Genomic DNA, 21074 nt, shown 5'->3' with positions numbered 1-21074 from the left:
AATACAAATTTAGAATGTGTTTAGAATTTTAAAACAACACTAAAGATCATAGGCTTCAGTATATAGAGCATTTACCGAAAATTCAATATTTTCGTAGGGGTTAACCCATAGATTTTGAGAAAAATTCAAAAATATGAAAATACTGTTTTAATGCATAGTTGCATCCTTCACCAACATATGATAAAGTTCAAAGAGGTTTTGAAGTTTTGTTGTCTCCCTTTCTCTAGGAAATAACGATTTTATAGTGGTTAGTCCACCAATTTAGGGACTGTTATGAAGTTTTAGTAAATTAATTGACAAAAAAATAAAACAATGCCCATGTACCATGAAAGAGAGTTTAGTATACATTAATACAAATTTAGATAGTGTTTAGAACTTTTAAAACAACACTAAAGATCATAGGCTTCAGTATATAGAGCATTTACCGAAAATTCAATATTTTCGTAGGGGTTAACCCTTAGATTTTGAGAAAAATTCAAAAATATGAAATTACTGTTTTAATGCATATTTGCATCATTCACCAACATATGATGAAGTTCAAAAAGGTTTTGAAATTTTGTTGTCTCCCTTTCTCTAGCAAATAACGATTTTATAGTGGTTAGTCCACCAATTTATGGACTGTTATGAAGTTTTACTAAATTAATTGACAAAAAAATAAAACGATGCCCATGTACCATGAAAGAGAGTTTAATATACATTAATACAAATTTAGAATGTGTTTAGAACTTTTAAAACAACACTAAAGATCATAGGCTTCAGTATATAGAGCATTTACCGAAAATTCAATATTTTCGTAGGGGTTAACCCATAGATTTTGAGAAAAATTCAAAAATATGAAAATACTGTTTTAATGCATAGTTGCATCCTTCACCAACATATGATGAAGTTCAAAGAGGTTTGAACTTTTGTTGTCTCCGTTTCTCTAGCAAATAACGATTTTATAGTGGTTAGTCCACCAATTTAGGGACTGTTATGAAGTTTTACTAAATTAATTGACAAAAAATTAAAACGATGCCCATGTACCACGAAAGAGAGTTTAATATACATTAATACAAATGTAGAATGTGTTTAGAAATTTTAAAACAACACTAAAGATCATAGGCTTCAGTATATAGAGCATTTACCGAAAATTCAATATTTTCGTAGGGGTTAACCCATAGATTTTGAGAAAAATTCAAAAATATGAAAATACTGTTTTAATGCATAGTTGCATCCTTCACCAACATATGATGAAGTTCAAAGAGGTTTCGAACTTTTGTTGTCTCCCTTCTCTAGCAAATAACGATTTTATAGTGGTTAGTCCACCAATTTAGGGACTGTTATGAAGTTTTACTTAATTAATTGAAAAAAAATTAAAATGATGCCCATGTACCATGAAAGAGAGTTTAATATATATTAATACAAATTTAGAATGTGTTTAGAACTTTTAAAACAACACTAAAGATCATAGGCTTCAGTATATAGAGCATTTACCGAAAATTCAATATTTTCGTAGGGGTTAACCCATAGATATTGAGAAAAATTCAAAAACATGAAAATACTGTTTTAATGCATAGTTGCATCCTTCACCAACATATGATGAAGTTCAAAGAGGTTTGGAACTTTTTTGTCTCCGTTTCTCTAGCAAATAACGATTTTATAGTGGTTAGTCAACCAATTTAGGGAGTATTATGAAGTTTTACTAAATTAATTGACAAAAAAATAAAACGATGCCCATGTACCATGAAACAGAAGTTAATATACATTAATACAAATGTATAATCAGTTTAGAAATTTAAAAACAACACTAAAGATCATAGGCTTCAGTATATAGAGCATTTACCAAAATTCAATATTTTCGTAGGGTTGTTAACCCATAGATATTGAAAAAAATTCAAAAATATGAAAATACTGTTTTAATGCATATTTGCATCCTTCACCAACATATGATGAAGTTCAAAGAGGTTTGGAACTTTTGTTGTCTCCGTTTCTCTAGCAAATAACGATTTTATAGTGGTTAGTCCACCAATTTAGGGAGTATTATGAAGTTTTACTAAATTAATTGACAAAAAATTAAAACGATGCCCATGTACCATGAAAGAGAGTTTAATATACATTAATACAAATGTAGAATGTGTTTAGAAATTTTAAAACAACACTAAAGATCATAGGCTTCAGTATATAGAGCATTTACCGAAAATTCAATATTTTCGTAGGGGTTACCCATAGATTTTGAGAAAAATTCAAAAATATGAAAATACTGTTTTAATGCATAGTTGCATCCTTCACCAACATATGATGAAGTTCAAAGAGGTTTGGAATTTTTGTTGTGTCCGTTTCTCTAGCAAATAACGATTTTATAGTGGTTAGTCCACCAATTTAGGGACTGTTATGAAGTTTTTGTAAATTAATTGACAAAAAATAAAACGATGCCCATGTATCATGAATGAAGATTTCATATACATTAATACAAATATATAATGTGTTTAGAAATTTTAAAACAACACTAAAGATCATAGGCTTCAGTATATAGAACATTTACCGAAAATTCAATATTTTCGTATGGGTTGTTGACCCATAGATTTTGAGAAAAATTCAAAAATATGAAAATAATGTTTTAATGCATAGTTGCATCTTTCACCAACATATGATGAAGTTCAAAGAGGTTTGGAAATTTTGTTGTGTCCGTTTCTCTAGCAAATAACGATTTTATAGTGGTTAGTCCACCAATTTAGGGACTGTTATGAAGTTTTAGTAAATTAATTGACAAAAAAATAAAACGATGTCCATGTACCATGAATGAGAGTTTAATATACATTAATACAAATGTAGAATGTGTTTAGAAATTTTAAAACAACACTAAAGATCATAGGCTTCAGTATATAGAGCATTTACCGAAAATTCAATATTTTCGTAGGGGGTTAACCCATAGATATTGAAAAAAATTCAAAAATATGAAAATACTGTTTTAATGCATAGTTGCATCCTTCACCAACATATGATGAAGTTCAAAGAGGTTTGAAACTTTTGTTGTCTCCCCTTCTCTAGCAAATAACGATTTTATAGTGGTTAGTCCACCAATTTAGGGACTGTTATGAAGTTTTACTAAATTAATTGACAAAAAATTAAAACGATGCCCATGTACAATGAATGAGAATTTAATATACATTAATACAAATGTAGAATGTGTTTCAAAATTTTAAAACAACACTAAAGATCATAGGCTTCAGTATATAGAGCATTTACCGAAAATTCAATATTTTCGTAGGGGTTAACCCATAGATTTTGAGAAAAAATAAAAAATATGAAAATAATGTTTTAATGCATATTTTCATCATTCACCAACATCTGATGAAGTTCAAAAAGGTTTTGAAATTTTGTTGTGTCTGTTTCTCTAGCAAATAACGATTTTATAGTGGTTAGTCTACCAATTTAGGGACTGTTATGAAGTTTACTAAATTAATTGACAAAAAATTAAAACGATGCCCATGTACCATGAATGAGAGTTTAATATACATTAATACAAATTTAGAATGTGTTTAGAAATTTTAAAACAACACTAAAGATCATAGGCTTCAGTATATAGAGCATTTACCGAAAATTAAATATTTTCGTAGGGTTAACCCATAGATTTTGAGAAAAATTCAAAAATATGAAAATAATGTTTTAATGCATAGTTGCATCCTTCACCAACATATGATGAAGTTCAAAGAGGTTTGGAAATTTTGTTGTGTCTGTTTCTCTAGCAATAACGATTTTATAGTGGTTAGTCCACAAATTTAGGGACTGTTATGAAGTTTTAGTAAATTAATTGACAAAAAAATAAAACGATGACCATGTAACATGAATGAGAGTTATATATACATTAATACAAATGTAGAATGTGTTTAGAAATTTTAAAACAACAATAAAGATCATAGGCTTCAGTATATAGAGCATTTACGTAAAATTCAATATTTTCGTAGGGGTTATAACCCTTAGATTTTGAAAAAATTCAAAAATATGAAAATACTGTTTTAATGCATAGTTGCATCCTTCACCAACATATGATGAATTTCATAGAGGTTTGGAACTTTTATTGTCTCCGTTTCTCTAGGAAATAACGATTTTATAGTGGTTAGTCCACCAATTTTGAGAGTATTATGAAGTTTTACTTAATTAATTGACAAAAAATTAAAACGATGCCCATGTACTATGAAAGAGAGTTTAATATACATTAATACAAATGTATAATGTGTTTAGAAATTTTAAAACAGTACTAAAGATCATAGGCTTCAGTATATAGAGCATTTACCTAATATTCAACATTTTCGTAGGGGTTAACCCGTAGATTTTGAGAAAAATTCAAAAATATGAAAATACTCTTTTAATGCATAGTTGCATCCTTCACAAACATACGACGAAGTTCAAAGAGGTTTAGAATTTTTGTTGTGTCAGTTTCTCTGGCAAATAAAAATTTATAGCTGTTAGTTCACCAATTTAGGGACTGTTATGAAGTTTTAGTAAATTAATTGACAAAAAAATTAAATGATACCCATGTACCATGAAAGAGAGTTTAATATACATTAATACAAATTTAGAATGTGTTTAGAAATTTTAAAACAACTCTAAAGATCATAAGCTTCAGTATATAGAGCATTTACCGAAAATTTAATATTTTTGTTCGGATTAACCCATAGATTTTGAGAAAAAAATCAAAAGTATGAAAATATTGTTTTAATGCATAGTTGCATCCTTCACCAACATATGATGAAGTTAAAAGGGGTTTGGAACTTTTGTTGTGTCCGTTTCTCTTGCAAATAACGATTTTATAGTAGTTAGTCCACCAATTTAGGGAGTATTATGAAGTTTTACTAAATTAATTGATCGAAAATTAAAACGATGCCCGTGTACCATGAAAGAGAGTTTAATATGCATTAATACAAATGTAGAATGTGTTTAGAAATTTTAAAACAACACTAAAGATCATAAGCTTCAGTATATAGAGCATTTATGAAAATTTAATATTTTCGTAGGGGTTAACCCATAGATTTTGAGAAAAATTCAAAAGTATTAAAATAATGTTTTAATGCATAGTTTCATCCTTCACTAACATATTATGAAGGTCAAAGAGGTTTGGAACATTTGTTGTCTCCGCTTTTCTCGAGAATAGCGATTTTATAGTGCTTAGTCCACCAATTTAGGGAGTATTATAAAGTTTTACTAAATTAATTGACAAAAAATTAAAATGATATCCATGTACCGTTTAATATAGCTTAATAAAAATGTAGGAAGTTCAAAGAGGTTTTGAACTTTTGTTAACCTATATTTCCGTTTGGTTGCACCGCTTTGGTAAGTGCTCTGTATATTGAAGTTTACGCTCTTTAGTGTTGTTTACACTCTCAACTAGGTAAAACTCAAATGACTGTAAATTATAGCTCTTCTTTCCGGAAAGAAAGTGAAGATGAAGCTAAAGGTTGTGTTTAGTAAGGTATCTGGTTCCGGTTACGCCCGTTACCATCTCACAGAAGTGTTTGTTACCGTCATCACTTCCCGATCCTTGAACTGAAGAAAATGATGTTCGATTTACAAAGGTTTTTTTTTTTTTTTTTTTGCTAAAGAAAACTTTAATGGGGGCACCTCTAAGCCACTAGGCCGGCAAACAACAATTAAAATTAAAGGAAAACAATTGGCTTCGTCCAGGTTTACAAAGTTTACCTTAATACCTTATCTAGCTAAGACAATTTCCCTAACCATTTTTGGGATCATTCTTTTAGATATATATATATATATATATTCTGAATATATTTACACAGAAGATACATTTTCGTGAACTGGATGATGGATGAGGATAAAGATCATTATAAAACTCGCGAAGTAGAACATGGTTCTCGAGAATATATTTATCCACTGCAAGTTGGCTAAAAATAAACTAAAATACTAACGTAAGAAATTAGAATCATAGCTTGGGATTGAGAATTAAGTTATCTTAGCTCGAGGTGCTATAGAAACTTGAGTCATAGTTATGGGGGTTTATGACTTTAGCTTCAAAGTCAGAGCTTACCCAACTTGAACTATTTGTTTTAGTTTCCTTTTCCGTCCATTCTTAAAATAAGTGAACTACTATATAAAAGGTAATCTCGATGAGACTGATCTTCACTCGTAATTTATTAATATACGTCTGTGGTTAAACAAGCCATAATGTCTTCACAGTAAAAGCAGACAGACAAAAGAAATCTGGAAATCTATATATGGGAAAGTATATCAGAATTAACGGTTAAAAACGCGCACAACACAGAGACGTCCACGGCCTGTAACATTTTTGTAATCTATATGTCTAGTAAGTATATATATAGTGATTAATGTTCACGCTTTGTAGTAATGCGTCCTCCAGGAGGCCTTTGTAAGAGATGGATCATTATATATAGTTGTCGTCGTAGCTCTCTGCTGTGTCTGTCTTTTTGGTTGTTCCTCGTCGACGTTAACAGCCCTGGCTTTTACAAGATCGACCTTCACTATGTGATGATCAGATGTTCCTTTAGAAGACAAAACCGAGTACGACCCCGGCACGAACTGGTAAGGAGAATCGGCGGAAGCCAGTATGTAGTCCACGCGTGTCCCGTACTTGCATGTTCCTTGTACACCTGCATGTCATTATATATATACGACGTTAGGAAAACGACAGTGGTTGACATAAAGTAGACAGTGTAGGTGCTTACTCTGGCCTTTGGCGACGACTACGACAGATTCGCATTCTCCAGCAAAGTCCTTGGCGTCAGTGTATTCTTTGCTCTTTAAGAACCTCATCACTTGGGCTTTTGGCATTGGCTTACCCATCTCTTGGTAATACTATATATATGTAGCAACGGTATATAGTTACTAAAGCTAGATTGATGATTACGTTGTTGTACATGTATAGATATTAATATTCTAGTTAATTATACCTTGACAATGTCGGTCCATCTCTCGGAAGAGTAATCGGACTCGTCGAGAGAATTGAGAGCGCCAGCAAGTATGTGTGGGACATCAGTTGATTGGATAATTGCATGGACTTGCTTCATTCTCCAATTCTCGTCCAAGTGATCTAGATGAGTGCAGTGAAATTCCACTTCCCCGCTCCCCGGTACATCTATGGTCGCCTTCAGCACATTCCTATGACCAATAAATATATACAAAACCCTAATTAATACTACTTCATTTACTAAAATATGCATCAAATGTTGTCCCCAAAAAAGTAACGCGTCTTATTCCAACATAAACCCCACCTAGGCAAAAGGGGAACAAAAGAATGCAGACTACGTACGTATATTTTCCAATAGACCAATCCTAGACAAAAAAAAAAAATTAATAATATACACTACCTTTTTCGATGTCTGCCACCATTTTGAATATTATTTTAAAAAGGATTCCTTATTTATTAAGCAGAGAAAAGGTTTCCAGTCAAGAGATGTTTTTCACAAGAAGTCAGTGAGATACAGTAATATTATATTTATTCAGACAAAAGCATGTCCTTGAGAATAAACAGCTGTTCTCTGAGAAGTTCCTTTCACAGAAAAACTCAAGTGTGCATTTTGTATGTACATGTTTGTATGTATATATAGACACATTGATACTCCTCACGAGAAGACCATGACTAGGTTCTACTTATTGAGAGGTACAAACTCACCAGTCACCGCACAAAAAACTAATTTGTTTATCAAGCATGATCAAGGGGAACCATATAATATCTAAAAAGAAAAATGAAGAGACAGTTATAGTTTTGGGTCTTGTCTTAATCAGATAATAATAAGTGACTAACCTGAAATCAGAGTGGTCAAAGATCTTGAGGACATTGGAGGTTTTGATGGGCCACTTGGAGAGAACGGCGTTGCCGTACTCGGGCGCCCAGCTCTCGGCAAAGACGTAATTCATGTTGAGGGCAGCCGCCAGATCGGAGAGGGGTCGCATTTGGTCAGCCTCGTCAGCCTTCACGTCCTGAAGAGCAAGCACGTCAGCGTCTAGCTCCCTCAGCACATCAAGAACCGTTCTGGTGGAGGGGAGATCGCCGGAGAAAGAGAGAGCTGGCCTGAGAGGGGAGTGATCCTCACGGAAACTGAGCTGGCGGCTAATCTCGTTGTAGGGGAGATTGATGGAGACCCTTAGCCTCGATTTAGCGAACCTCTCTTGTTTCATATTATTGTTAATGGGGTGAAGCGGAGACTGCTTAAGTATGCTCCTGGGACGGTCAAGAGTTGACTTGGAGCGGAGTGGGAGACCAGCAGTAAATTCAGTAGAGTTGTTGTTGTTGTTGTTGTTGGGGACGGCGGGAGCCATGGAGAACATAGCAGCGTTGAAGGTGGCGACTCTGATGGGTTTCTCAGGGTTTGGATGAATGGCGGCTGTGGAAGAAAACTCGTTGGAGGAGGGAGTGGGGTCTTCACCGGAGATTTTGGCCTTCCGGATACGGCGGCGGAGGAAAGCAATGAGGTTCAACATCAACATCATCTAGAAAACCGGCGATCGCAGCATATAAGCTCGATCTCAAGTGAGGATAACGAGAGAGAGAGAGAGAGAGATTAATTTAGAAAAAGGAAAGAAATAAAAGAATTACGAGTTTTGAGAATTTAGGAATCTGAAGTTGCTAAAAAGAGAGCAAGGAGCTTCTTGGAAATTGGTCTTGAGCTTACGTGTGATATCATCAACTGATCATGTACCCTATCTATCTATCAATCTTTATATATATATACTGGTTTTATAAACGCCAATCATTTGATTTCACTTCTTCTGAATAATTTGGCTAACAAAAAAAAGAAGAAGAAGAAGCAATTATCGACGGTATGGAGCTTATATAAACTCACAATAATTACAAAGAGTTATGAACCGTCCAACAAGGAAGAGTCAATTAGCGAAAAGGAAGCTAACTACTCCCAAATAATTAAATACTAGATGGAACTCATACATACGATGCTGGCAGGTTGCTTTTGTAGCTTTCTTCCCATCTTAAATTTATTATCCAAATGCATGGCAGAGTAGCCGTGGACCCGCCTCATTTGACACGGACCTAATACATTTATATAATTATAAACAAGTACTAATAAGAGGGAGGACTCAACTAATCTTTAATTTAAAGACTGGTAGTAGTTTCCTGCAGAAAAATCTCCTTAATGAAGGATTTGATATAAGCAAAGCATAGCTTTATCGTGGAATTAAATATAGGAAGGTTGATTGAATAATTGAGGGAAAAACAAGAAATAACCAAAATAATAAACTAATGATTTTTATTTTTAAAAAAAGTCAAAAAGAAAAGAACAAAGAATGGAATAGAGACCGTTGAGAGTTAGGTGAAGTGATTGGACGTTTAGCTGGAGAAAGAGAGATAGAGGACGTGTGTGTGCTGTTTCCATGTTCTCAAAAACGGCATTACACCTTCGTCGTTTTGCGAAACTCCTCTTCTTTCGTTTTTTAGGTTCAACGTGATGCGTTTCAAAACAAATATTTATGGGCTTAGAAACAAAAGATAATGAGCTTGAAAGCAAAACTGTATGGGCCGTATCTTGTTTTAGGCCCATAAAAATGAAAAGACGATCCAGTGGTGAAGTCGGGCTGTAAGAATCGCACAGCTCAGTTACGCAGGGAGAGAGGCGTTTGGAAGAGAAAGGATCCTTTAGTAGTAACTAGTAGTAGTACTACTACTACACATTTGATGTTGAAGTCGCGTCTCTCTTATTACTTTGTGAGCAAACATGTTATCATGGGATTGTCTATAGGCTCTAGCTGTTTTAGCTTTTCGGGTTGGACTTGCGAATTTGGAATACCCATCATCTCTCTCACTCCTACTGAATCTTTACTTGTATCTAGTTCAGGATAGAATGAAGTTTTCTTCGTCTTCTCATTATGTCATAAGTAAGACTCATAACTACATGAGGCACTTCTGTTCTATAAATAAGATATCAACTCTATATATATATAATAAAAAAAAAATCACTCGGTATGTACAAATATGACAAAAGTGTGGTCGGACCTAAGCATCATAGTCTAGCTTTGTATACTCAAGCAGCATGTGTGGGGATCTATAGATCTTCACAAGGGTCCAGTATAGAACTTCTTCTACTCCAAGCTCACCCTCCGCTCTCGCCGCGTATAAGTCCTCACATATTGCTATTAATCTACATTTAACAACACAGATAGAGAGCATTACTGAAAAAAAAAAAAAGCAAAACTCACAAGGGTTGCGCTTGTTACCTGTCACACGAAGGCAGGTTCTCGTAAGGTATTCTCATACGCAGGTCAGAGCACTGGAGCCTGATAAAACGCCCCACTGCCAGTACAAATGTTATATAGAGCCCCCATATACTGAATTTGCTGAGCGTGTCACCAAGAAACCCCTCTGCATTATTATTAGTATTATTCCAGTAACTGTTAAATCTTAATAGAACATTACAAGTCTCGAGAGAGAGCAAGCAAGAGCTAACTTACGTGGAGGTGTTTCCTCGGACATTATGATAGCAACTGGTCCATCCATACCCTCGCAAGCGCTGATATTTTCGGACGCTTTAAGATTATGGAATGACCACCACCACTTGGAATCTGCATGGTTCATGAGTATGTCTGCACTCACTTCATCCGTCTGTGTACCAACAACATAACCGTTACAATATTTAAGTTCGAAACGGAAAACACAGTCTGGAAAAGAAACAACTCTTAGCTTCTTGTGCCAAAAAAGATAGTTTTACCTGATCCTCAAAAGACCTGACATCACCAGAGCCAGTAACACGGAAAAACTTTGGGTATAAGTTCTGCACTCTAAATCCATCCATTGAGCCATTGAGGACCATTTGCACATCAGAGCGTTTCGGAAGGTCCTGAGGGTCCACACTTCTTTCATACTTGACAGTCTCCTTGCCTTTGGGTCGGTCTCTGTTTAGAACCCAAGAAAAGGTGATGTCCATTTCCGTGTCCCAGTCCAGGGATTGAACGAATCTGGTCACAACTGTGTCAGGGACAAGCCATAGAACGCTTGCATCAGCTTGGCAGCATATCAGCTGAATGTCATTTTTGTTGTACGTTGGCAAGAAGCTTTGGGACCCTAGATCTAGCCCAAGATCAATGTCATCCCCTGAGATTCTTTTGCACAGAGTTGTCTGGAACAAAGTAAGCTTTCCACCAATTGTTTTTATATCAATTTGAACGCTCGCATCTTTTATCGGGTTGGCAATGTTTGTTGGGTTACCACTGCTATACATCTGCAAGGAGGAAGCCGTTACCAACAAAACAAATGACTCACCAATTATATACCCCTACTTGTAAGACATCACAGACAGTTGTTGGTTTGAGCCAACACTATAATCTTTTCTTACTTATACGCGTCAGGGTACTACTGCTCATCACAAGAACCAAATTATTCGGTTTCTTTTCTTTACTTTTTTTTTTCCATAAAACTTATGGTTGTAAGGAGAAATCTTTTACCAGCATAGGAGCCCATATAACGCATAACAAGATGAAGAAGAGACATATCCCGTTGCAGCATTTAGTCATTTTTGTTTGCCTCTCCCCATGTTTGTGTGTAGCTCGATTTAAAACTGTATCGCATTTGACAAGGTACAAACTCGCATTCACATCTTCCAACTGCGAGAGGACAGAACTTAAGTCCTTGGAAGTATGTTCAGGTTAAACATGAACGATCCATGATCATAACGAGGGTTCTAGATATCAGCATGGGTTGAAACAACATACCTTGAGCCAGTCATACATTGTCAGTGATGTGGCTGTGCAGGACCAGTCAAGTACACATCTCAGTTCATACAGGAAAGGAAGAGCACGGTAAAGTCTGTAGCCATAGTAATTGATCCTTGAAACTTCACTTGTCAGAAACTGCCGGTATAGGGTGCTCTTATGAGGTAGTCCATAGCGGATTTGTATGGCCTGGAGAGCTAGTGACATTGCTTTGGCAAGAAATATGAATCTGAGAGCCAAGCCAGCAGCGTGTTGCTGCGTCGGATATATGCTCCAAGCATACTCTGTCACCGCATATGTGAAGAGAATAAGACTGAAGAGGTAGTATACCACTTTCCCAGTCGCAAATGAGCAAAGATAGATGACACGATCAACAACAATCAGGAAGAAGATAACCTGCCACAGAAGCGTTTCATCAGGTTAGGGCACTGATATGTGAACAACAGATAAACGAGACTTGAAGAAATGAACTACCATTAGAATAATGACAAAGTCAACTGGGAACTGGTCCTCTAGCTGATATACATCAATAAACTCGCTTTTATTTTTAATGACTGATTGGTAGAAAACGGCAACCAGAAAGAAGGCCATCAAATCAGCACCAAATATGTAAGCATAGAGGTCTGTTTCTCTCTTTCCTCCGCCAATCACAGAGAGGATGGGGTACGGAAACCCAGTTCCTTCAAAAAGTCCACTATGTTGAGCTTTGCGAATTTCTTTCGCCACATCTGAGGCTGGGGTGAGTGATTTGTGCCATTCTGCTGAACAACACCCATTCGTGGGAGAAGCATACTCAACCTCGAGGACAACCAGGGCCTCGTTTGGGATCTCAGAACTTCTCTCTATACTTTGTACGTGGACCCTGCTCGAGTAAGGACAAAGATCAGGGTTTTCCTTCTCGCATCTTTCATTGTGAACAAGCCTAAGCAACTGATTCATTCGGCATTCAACTCTTTCAGGCTGAATTCCATCTTCAGGCCACATGTGAACATCCATTGTCACCTGAACAAAGTAAGGAGGGGATTCTGCTCCACGTGTCAGCGAGATCCAGTACCGGCAGATGCCTCTCATCACCAATGTCGCCCCATCTCTCAACTTCTTGCACACATCCAAGATTCTCTGCCTCCAGCTACTTCTTGTAAGATCCTTCTGGCTCCCACGAGCATTCCGGCGCGACGTAAAATCTCCGGAAGGAACCCAATCACCATCTTTCACTGTTATGGCGCTCTGTATGAGAGTAAATATGTAAATAAGGAAGAGAGGCAACGAGCTGACAACAAACGATGATTTGATTCTTTGTGTCGGAAATCCCAGTTCATGAAGAAGAGGAGCATCAATGCTCAACCCACAGTGCTGGATTATAATCTGGTATAAATACTGGAGAAGGATATAGATTTCTGTGTACATTAGCATGAGGACCCAGAAGATGTGAGTAGGGCCTGTGTGAACGCAGAGGGCATATAAGAACAACGCTGCTAGATAGACCATTGAAAGAAGACTGAAGTTCCACAGGAACGCAATAATGAAGCAGCAATAGCAAACAATATCATTGTTGGACTGCATCCTAGACCATATATGACGAAGGATCCTTCCTATCTGAAAGCTAGCGCCATCAGTACTCCTGTCTGACTGTAGAGATGTTGACCTTTCAAAAGGTTTGTGTATTCTTCTCTGACTTTCCATCTCATCATACACCTCATCATCTACAGAGGACTGCTCATTTGTATCTGAATTTTCCGGCGAGATGTTTAAGAAGTTCACAAGGTTATTTACTGCCTGATTTCCAATAAATTGTACTTGGGAAACACCATCACCGATGAGTTGCACAGCAGAAATCAACGGATTATCTTTTCCCTCTGACTTTTCCTTTCTTTCATGTTCCATAGCCATGACATCAAGATCCTGCTGAACTTCAGTGATTTCACAAGGAGATGCTCCAAATGAACACTCTGGAGAATCTGGTGCTTCTGGAGTAGTACTGATAGGAAGCTCATGAACTTCAAAAGGATACCGTGGATCCTCGACAACAGGCTGTTCCTCTTTCCTGTGGACTACTCCGTCAATCTCAGGACTGGCTGCACCACTATCTGGAATCAAGTACGGATTCCTCCTCCTTCTTAGACCTTCAGTGCGCGGAGAAGTAAGTCCAAAATTAGAATCAGAACTCATTCTGTGAAGCTGTACCCGCAGGTTCAGCATTTCAGACTTCATCTTTTCCACCTGCAAATTTCGCTGCCGTTTCTTTTCTACAGCCTCACGAATCTGTTGCAGTTGTTCGGTCTTCCGCGCTGCTTTCTTTTCTTGCTCCCGCACAATAGCACCAATTTGCTCCGCTTCAAGATACCGCGAGACATAATCAAACTCCTGGGAGGAAAACATGTAGGACTGAAGAGATACTAGCATAAATATTATTATCTCAACGAGAGCAGATCTTGCAGTGATTCGAAACCCGTAGTCATACTTGTAAAATCCAATCACCTCGTAAATATAATCAACCGTTTCACACTTTCCATCATTGAAGTTTCCCACAAATGGAGACTGATATGCGAGAGAAAGGATAATGAGAACAAAATTGTAGACTCGCAAGAACCTGAATATTTTGTTCTTCTTCTTCAGTATTTCAAGTCGCATCCGAGCAAAAACAAGAGCGAATGCAAGGTAACCCAGGTGTAGAATGTCATACTCGAGAGTTCCTGTGATTAGGATCAGAATAAGCACAACATCCAGCAGATGAACGTAACAATAAAGCCTCAGGTAATCAAGCACGGTCCACATGCTCTTTGTTTCGAAGGAGAGATCTCTCCAGACAAATGAGTTCTTTCTTTGAGACTTCATCTGATGATATGTTGATGACTGAGAGAAACTGGATATGTGATCAGACCGAAGTTTGAAACAGGCAAACATGAACACCACGAAATAGCTAATAAGCGTCCGGGGATCGTCAACTCTCACTCCTGCAAAAACAAATAGAAAATCATCTCCATATAGAACCTAATTCATGAAGAATTAATGCATTAAGAACACCAAGTGCTTCAGAGATTTTAAAGGGGTCTTACCAAGCCAACAGTCCCGGCAAAATTTAAAGTTGAGAACTGCAATGCTCCAGCAGTCATGGCAATGCACACTAGTTTCACTTGGAGCCTGATCGGAAGGCAATGAGTTATTCCAAGTGGCAACGTACTCAACTGAGAGTATTGATGCAAACAGAAAAACAACGACAGGCCATAGTTTCTGAATTACGCGTCTTCTCAAGAGGACACATGCAGCAAGCAGCGCAATATATACCAAGGAGATGGCATTCAACAAAGCAAAACTTGCAAGAAGCAGCGCAATCATGTTTATCTCAAGGCCATAGAGGTTAAACATATTCTCAATCCAAAATTTCAAGTAAATTTTCAACAGATTTTTCTGCGTTTCAAACCTCTCCTTCTTCAATGCCAGAATCCTCCTCCTGTTCCACCTGTGACTCTCTTTGATGCTTCCCCAGAAGTGAGTCAAGTGACCAAATGAAAATTTCCTATTACTGCCACTTTCAGAGCCTGCGGTCTTGGGATGCAAAAAATCAGCTGCCTGATTATCACGGGGAGAGAAGAAAGGCCATGAGTTACTAGTAGCCTCGCCTTGTTTCATTGATAAAGAAGAATGATCTGTTGACGATGGGTTTTCACCATTAGAACTGGAAACACTTGCAGTGGTGTCTTCTGCAGAGACAAACAGGGGGCAAGGCTCGTCGTATTTTCCTTTAATAACAGTTAAACCAGGTGTCCTTTCTAGCCAACGAAATACATTGTATTGCAGAGTGCAGGCAGCAACAACCAGCACTTTGCCTCGTAGACCTGATTCTATACCCCAAAATCCAGGTTCATATACTCGAAGGCCCAAGTAGAAAGACAACTCAGCATATTTTTGCCCAGGGAACATCTGAGCTTGCATGCCCCACAGTTGGAAAAGATACTCCGCAGACACGAGAAATCCAGTATAGATCAAAAATGATTTGGATGGTACTGAAGAAGACTTTGGGAAGGTTGTGCAGATGACTAGGCCAAGGAGATATACAAATCCAAACACACTTATTGGAGACAATGATGCGTAAAATAATGCCGCAAACAAGATCTTCTGACCATGCCATACCAAAAATCTCTCAACAAAACCAAAAACTCCAGGTTGAAGCAAACTAGATTCGCCAGGAATGTAATGTCCATTTTGCCTCCTTTCGTAGCTGTAAAGTTGCATCACGACCAAGACAGCGAGAGATTCCCATACATTATCCAGCAATGGTGCTTTGGAGTTGTAACCCAAATAAAAGTAGAGATCAATATATCCAGATAACCAAAGCTGCAAGCTGACAAAGCTACTTAAGCAGTAGATAAACATAAACACCAAAAAAGCATATGCTTTCAAAGGGAACCACAAGCGTCTCTTAGTTTCCTCAAACAGTTGTCTTCCAGTAATCCAGAGCAAGAGAAGGAAAATGTATCCAAACGATACATAATTGGGTTTCACCAGGTATACACTTATGAGAATAGTGATGAAAGCAATGTATGTTCCACATGATCGGTACATAGACAGAAACTTTTGCCCAACCGCACTCAGAAATGAAGCAATATGTCTCTCTGTAAGAAGAAAAAAACAGTGATTCGTAAGCATATAATAAGAGAGTAGATACAAAAAAGGTATGATGAACCACAACGACCAGTTATAAGATTCTGACAGAGGTCACAGAATGTGCAACTTTTGAAGTTCACAGCATGAAAGCTACTCCTAGAGCTACCATATAAAAGTAGTGGCAACAGAAACTATATTTTATCTTGTTAGGTCTATAAATGCACTTAAATGAAGACAGTAAGATAATAAATTTTACATCATAAAAGGTTGATATATATAATGAACGGTATGGCAAGGAAGCAAGGATCAGCAGTTGAAGGACAAACTAGGACGAGAATATATCCCTCTCAGATGTTCACTTCAAAAGAGACAAGAAGGAAGTTTTATACCATAAGTAGTATTATCCTGGCAATAACTTGAAGATGGAGATGAGTAGACGGACAAGAGAACTGATTTGTTGAGACCAGCTTTCAATATGCTAAATCCAATTGGAGGGCTTGGTGTATGTCGTACAATTGCTGAGAAGGAAAATAGCACCTCAAAACCATGATTATGGATAGCACAGAAGCAAGCAAGCAAGGCTATCTCCAAGAAGTCCCAAGAGCTTTCAGACCTAAGGAGACCTGCAATAACTCATACACAAGAGTTATCAGTCAGAACTCTTCCTTACTCTTTAATCTAAGATCACCTAGCAGCTATATTCGAAAGGAAACTGATGATATGTGAATCTAGCCTATAACTTGAAAATACGGAAAGAGAAGTGTACCTAACTGAAACAGAATTTCTCTGCTCACAGAGCCTTGCCGCTTTAAGGAGTTCGACACAAGATCGATCTCAAGAATGTAGAGAAGCGCAAAATGAACTTCGCATAGAAGAATCAGTGACTTGCGTATCTTTCTGTTGATGTTGTGGCTCAACAGATAAATAAGGAAGAATATCACTGAAAGATAAGTTCATCAGGAAACATCCATATTTATGAATCATTATTGAAAGAAAAAAAAAAAGAGAATAGGAGGGGAACAAACATACCATACACTGCATGGACAAACCCAGGTTTCATGGCGATGAGGAAAATCAGTGCTAGCATAATAGCCCGTGAACATTTCCGCAATCCCCAAGCAATGGTGGCGACAACCAACACCTTTGTTTCCTCATCTGCTGTGATGATAATCTCAGTCGTTAAGAGCAGTTCTCAAATTGAATATAAAGCAGAAGACTAGAATAAGCGTGAAATAAACAAAGCCTTTACCAAAGAAATTAATAGTCTTACGCTTTTCACCTTCAAAATCACAGAACATATAAACATTTTCAATGATTACTATATATCAAAATTTCTTCAAAACATATCATGGATAGAGCGGTGGCTCTTAATATGTCTCGGATTTCAGATCACATGATGCAGAAAAGATGATAGTTGATCGCGATAAACAAGTACACCCACCAAATTTTTTTTGTCAATTTTAGAGGTCCTGACAAGCCTAGAAGTTGGAAAACACCAGATAACTTGCTTTGCAGAAAGCATATGTGAGGCTATTACCTTCAGAATAAGAACTATCATTGGAGGATCTGGAGCTCTCTTCAGACAGGTAGAGAAAAACAGAGTTGTTCACAAGATTACCCAATGCAACCAACATCCCCAAACCAAATTGTGCAAGTAAAAAGAATCCAGGTATAGTGTAATGCCAAAGGCCCACCATCTCCCAAATTTTCATGTCCTACATAATGGGAATACATTACCTTTCCAACATTAGTGTTCTTTCAAAATACTTGAAATTTACACATAGCGGATAGCGAAGTATTACCTTTCCAACCTTAGTGTTCAGAAAGGAAAATGCCACATTGAATATGTACGTACTGACAGCCCACAAGAGTATAAATACAAGAAGAAGGCCATTTAATCTGTGCAAGCGGAACAAGGACGGGAAGGCATAGATAATGTAACCAACATATGCAAGGAGGCCAAACGCACACAAGCTCGCAAAATGAAAACTCCAGAACGAAAGAGCAAACAGAGAGACCTGGCAATCATGGAAGCAAGTGAGTGAGTTTTTTTGACACGATACGTTGCTTGAGCTTACACATACACATTGATACCAGGATACAAGTATATACCGGAAAACCATATGTGAAGAAATTGATACTGAAAGTCTTAAACACAGCTCCCCTCAGTAAAACATTGGTGTGCCTTACACCAGCCCTGGAAATTTGGAAGAAATTTACACATAAGGCAAAGCGTAACTATTATACATTTACAAGTCTACTCTTGTATAGACCAGCCAAGAGAACGTCCAATAGAATGTGTGAACTAGCTGTAGTCCAACAGTTCATGCTAGCAAAGAAACCAATCACAAAAACTTTGTAATACTGAAAACCAATGAGTTTCAGCCTTTCAGAGGCTTTTTCATAAATCAAATTTGTCCCACTTAATACAGTAACGTTTTATGCCAACTTCTCATTTTTAAACTAAAACTCCTCTTACACAGCCTAGATATCACCAGAAAATTACATGACTCTTTCATTAACCCATAGCCACCGATTTCATTATAGTTCTATGAACCGAAGACAGGAAAGTATCTACAGTCTACGACCATAAAACGAATAAATCAAGCGAGCATATTCAACCAAGCTTTATCGCTTCAGAGTCATAAACTAATTAATACAAGTGGCAAAATTTCAAACAGACAAATTAAAATTTCCTTTCGACGCTAAGATACTGTGTCAAACACTACAACAGCTCCTAGCAATTAAGAGACAGAGGAAAAATATATACAGCATACCTTGATTCCCGAATAAAAAACGAATATTTTGGAGGAAGAAGACGCTCTGCCAAGTTATTTTCACTCGTGGACATAATAAAGTCCATATCCTCGAGGTTTGACCTTACATAGGAAAGCTGCAATTGCAGAAATATAATAGCGTAGTAGCTCGTTAACAGATCAGGACGGAAATGTCAACTAACCAGACGGGAAAACTATACTAGTTGTTGGTTTCATAAAAATATTAACGGCTGTTGAGAAACAGTTTAGCAATTATCTGGTGAGTAATATACGTTTTTTTAATGGAAAACCCATATATGACTATCAGTTTGGACACTTGTGCGAGAGCAAGCAATACTGATCCTAGAGGGAAAAAGTCATACCATGATGAAGAACAGCAAAAGGAAAAGACCAGAACAAATATCAGGGCCTTCAGTTTCCGCAGAGATTCTGAATAGACCGATAAAGCTTGCTATCCATCGAATCATATCGGAAAAGTTTATTGGTAACTGATAGAGGTAAAGCAGGATGATGTTGAATCCTGAGTAGATGTAAAGAACTCTCCACCACCTTAACAATACAAAAGAAAAGACAGCAGTTCAGAAAAGCAGGATCGGGAAGGGCTAACTTATTAGCATAATAATCAATTAATTATCAACCTGAAAAGTCCTGAAACGTTGCTAGTCAAGGACCAGTCCACAAGACCAGCACAGCTACCAATAAAAAATGGCAAAGAAATCCATGAAGGATTGCAAATTCCCACTGCCAATTGAACTGCTGGTAGCAACAAGCAGGTGGCAACCCTAAGATGACTTCCTGAGTCATAAACGATTTAGACAGTGTCAAACCGAGTTGGCAGCAAAACAAAAAGAGAGAAAACGGTACGACATAGAAGAGCCTTATTCTTCTTAAAATAGACATTAATTAACCAGATGAACAAAAAAAAGAGAGAGAAAAAGTTACAGTAACTATTTGGACAAGTCGTACGGATGGATCAATTAACATTAGTTACAAACCTAGATGTTCAAAAACTTGAGAAAAGTGAGACCAACATGTGTCCCGCCATCGAACCAAGCCGAATCTACTACTGTAAATGTCAGCTAATGAAACTAGGGATGTTAGTAGTTGTAAAGCCAAGAAATACATAACAGTGGGGTTTCTCCAAGACTTTAAACTGCGAAACCAAACACAAGAGGGTGGGGGTAAGTCAATGAATAAAAGGCAGTGAGGGATGAAGTAAAGAGGGAGACTAAGTCTTACGTCATAAAGCCAGTGACATTCATCCAGCCAGTATCTGATGTGTCCCAGTCGGGGCCAAGAGCATCCGAAATGACAAGGTAAACCACTTGTGCAACAATGATTAGACATGAAAAGAAGAAAATGGGCCATAACAGCCAGTGACTCCTCTGGAAACGGTATCCTGGGAAAAGAAAGCACAATACGATGCAAATTTTCAGAAAGGGAACATGAGCTTAATTATATCAAGCATAAGAAATAAAAACACATTGCCTAAAAATAAAAGAAGAGAAGTAGAAAATAGGGTTACCAAAATCAGGAGCAAGGAGGAGAAAAGCAATCAAATCAACAAAGGAAATGAGACTCCAGTTAATAAGTGCAGCTGTGAGACAAAAGAGAAAAAGAGATGTTAAATGTTTACACTAAGATAACAAATAGGATAGAGTATTATTATTATTCTGCTGCTGAAGCAGGCAATGGGCATTTAAGTGCTGTTGAGTTGTTGAAAACAAAAGCGAGCCTAAGATCATCCCATTAAGGAAGAAGAATGAATGAATGGTACGTACCTGCGAGAAGTAGCCAAGGCAACAAGAAGCCGACCAGAAAACTCGCCATTAGATTAGAAGCTTGTCTTAACGATCAGCATAATAATCCCAATTTTTATCAATAGATCCCCTCGAGGAGAAGAAGAAGAAGAAGAAGAAGAAATCAATTCTCACAAATCAATTTCCCGAACGGGGAATCAATAAGAAACATCTTTATCGCTCGCCGCACCCCACCCCAGAAATCGCAATCCAACCCCGACGT

General features: G+C 37.2%; 2 protein-coding genes across 3 annotated transcripts; both read right to left on the bottom strand.

Moving 5' to 3' along the window:
- Positions 1 to 6102: 6102 nt before the first annotated feature.
- On the bottom strand, positions 6103 to 8845 carry LOC111205845. Its single transcript, XM_022702124.2, has 4 exons — positions 7757 to 8845; positions 6903 to 7110; positions 6678 to 6807; positions 6103 to 6602 (listed from the first exon to the last, which is right to left on the bottom strand). The coding sequence occupies exons 1-4, from the start codon at positions 8440 to 8442 to the stop codon at positions 6325 to 6327; spliced, it is 1302 nt and encodes a 433-aa protein (XP_022557845.1). The 5' UTR covers positions 8443 to 8845; the 3' UTR covers positions 6103 to 6324.
- Positions 8846 to 9802: 957 nt separating this feature from the next.
- LOC111197789 (piezo-type mechanosensitive ion channel homolog) lies at positions 9803 to 21072 on the bottom strand. 2 transcript variants are annotated; one of them, XM_022702123.2, is made up of 21 exons: positions 20834 to 21072; positions 20578 to 20649; positions 20292 to 20451; positions 20048 to 20205; positions 19691 to 19847; positions 19415 to 19601; positions 19053 to 19168; positions 18388 to 18472; positions 18078 to 18293; positions 17813 to 17990; positions 17305 to 17433; positions 17042 to 17215; positions 16665 to 16898; positions 14727 to 16283; positions 12145 to 14624; positions 11671 to 12066; positions 11404 to 11562; positions 10671 to 11180; positions 10414 to 10564; positions 10180 to 10324; positions 9803 to 10103 (listed from the first exon to the last, which is right to left on the bottom strand). In XM_022702123.2, the coding sequence occupies exons 1-21, from the start codon at positions 20880 to 20882 to the stop codon at positions 9959 to 9961; spliced, it is 7458 nt and encodes a 2485-aa protein (XP_022557844.2). In that variant the 5' UTR covers positions 20883 to 21072; the 3' UTR covers positions 9803 to 9958. The 2 variants fall into 2 exon arrangements, with proteins under 2 accessions (XP_022557844.2, XP_048612482.1); XM_048756525.1 differs by having other exon boundaries at positions 17305 to 17430.
- Between the last annotated feature and the right edge of the window lie 2 nt (positions 21073 to 21074).

Source organism: Brassica napus, chromosome C4 (assembly GCF_020379485.1).
Source record: "Brassica napus cultivar Da-Ae chromosome C4, Da-Ae, whole genome shotgun sequence".
NCBI lineage: Eukaryota > Viridiplantae > Streptophyta > Magnoliopsida > Brassicales > Brassicaceae > Brassica > Brassica napus.
The sequence above is the reverse complement of the archived record's forward strand: the minus strand, read 5'-3'. Positions and strand labels throughout refer to the sequence as shown.

Coding starts and splice junctions, on each gene's coding strand:
- LOC111205845 (XM_022702124.2), bottom strand. CDS start 8,442: ATGATGTTGATGTTGAACCTCATTGCTTTCCTCCGCCGCCGTATCCGG. Junction 7,111..7,756: donor TTTGACCACTCTGATTTCAG/GTTAGTCACTTA, acceptor TATTGGTCATAG/GAATGTGCTGAAGGCGACCA. Junction 6,808..6,902: donor GATGGACCGACATTGTCAAG/GTATAATTAACT, acceptor ACATATATATAG/TATTACCAAGAGATGGGTAA.
- LOC111197789 (XM_022702123.2), bottom strand. CDS start 20,882: ATGGCGAGTTTTCTGGTCGGCTTCTTGTTGCCTTGGCTACTTCTCGCA. Junction 20,206..20,291: donor AATGTCACTGGCTTTATGAC/GTAAGACTTAGT, acceptor TTGGTTTCGCAG/TTTAAAGTCTTGGAGAAACC. Junction 10,565..10,670: donor TCAGGTCTTTTGAGGATCAG/GTAAAACTATCT, acceptor GTTGGTACACAG/ACGGATGAAGTGAGTGCAGA.